The following is a 772-nucleotide window of genomic DNA, read 5'->3' as shown; positions in this document are numbered from 1 at the left end:
CTCTTCCTGCATTTGCATCATTCTCTCCTCTTCACACATTGCTCTCTGCTGTCCTTCCACAGCCACACATGAAGTGAAATCGAGGTCATGAAAGCTCGTGCCCTCTATATACTTTATGTAGTGAGTCTCTAAGGTGCCCTCGCTTCTGCCTACCTTTCTTAATATAAAGTAAGAGGGCACGTTAACGTCTCTCCCGGCCCCGGCCTACGCTTCATCTCGTCTTTCCGCGCGACGGGAAGGTCCAGGCCAGAGCCTCCGGAGATTCATTACAGCTGCTTGTGGGACAAGGTTCATTCAGGCCTGTTCAGGATCCAGCCTTCTCGACCACAGAGCTGCTTGGGCTTGGGCTTGGCCCCTGCTCGTTGCTTTGCACCCTCTGCTGCGCTCCTGATTAGGCCTGATTTTGGGAGATTCTTTATCCTACAGACCAGAACCGGTGTCAGTCACGGCTTGCACCCACCCTGCTCCACCGCGGCAACGCGCTGCCTCACGGCTCATCCCCGCGCCCCGGGGCAGGGCACCCTCCGCGCTGCGCACGTGCCCACATTCCCGCCCCCTCGCCCCGCATTCCATAGCAGGGGGCGGGGCCGGGTGACAGCATCACTCTGCGTCAGGCCCCACCCCTCCTTCCCGCGGCGGCGCATGCGCCTTGCGGAGCGTGTGACCCACGCGGGCGGCAGGTAGCGGGCAGCATGGACAGGGCGGGGGGCGCGGCGGGGCCGGCGCAGGACCCGGTGCGCAGCTTCGAGCGCTGGAAGAAGAAGTACGGCAA

At 62.0% G+C, this 772-nt stretch overlaps 2 protein-coding genes across 3 annotated transcripts in view; one reads left to right on the top strand and one right to left on the bottom strand.

Annotated features, from left to right (window-relative positions):
- EXPH5 (exophilin 5) overlaps nucleotides 1–772 on the bottom strand; it is a 90,636-nt gene that overhangs the window by 80,421 nt on the left and 9,443 nt on the right. The window contains exon 1 of one of the 2 annotated variants that reach the window (XM_025214099.1): nucleotides 154–521. The exons of the other annotated variant lie outside the window; for it this stretch is intronic. The gene's annotated coding sequence lies outside the window, so the exon portion shown is untranslated. Of the gene's footprint in view, nucleotides 1–153; nucleotides 522–772 lie in introns of those variants that run through there. 2 annotated transcript variants of the gene reach the window in all.
- DDX10 (DEAD-box helicase 10) overlaps nucleotides 88–772 on the top strand; it is a 356,705-nt gene continuing 356,020 nt past the window's right edge. The window contains exon 1 of the mRNA XM_025214105.1: nucleotides 88–120. Within this exon, the coding sequence (XP_025069890.1) occupies nucleotides 88–120 (33 nt within the window). The remainder of the gene's footprint in view (nucleotides 121–772) is intronic.

The sequence above is a fragment of the Alligator sinensis genome, unplaced genomic scaffold (assembly GCF_000455745.1).
Source record: "Alligator sinensis unplaced genomic scaffold, ASM45574v1 scaffold702_1, whole genome shotgun sequence".
NCBI lineage: Eukaryota > Metazoa > Chordata > Crocodylia > Alligatoridae > Alligator > Alligator sinensis.
Note: the sequence above shows the minus strand (reverse complement) of the source record. Positions and strands in the feature narration are given on the sequence as shown.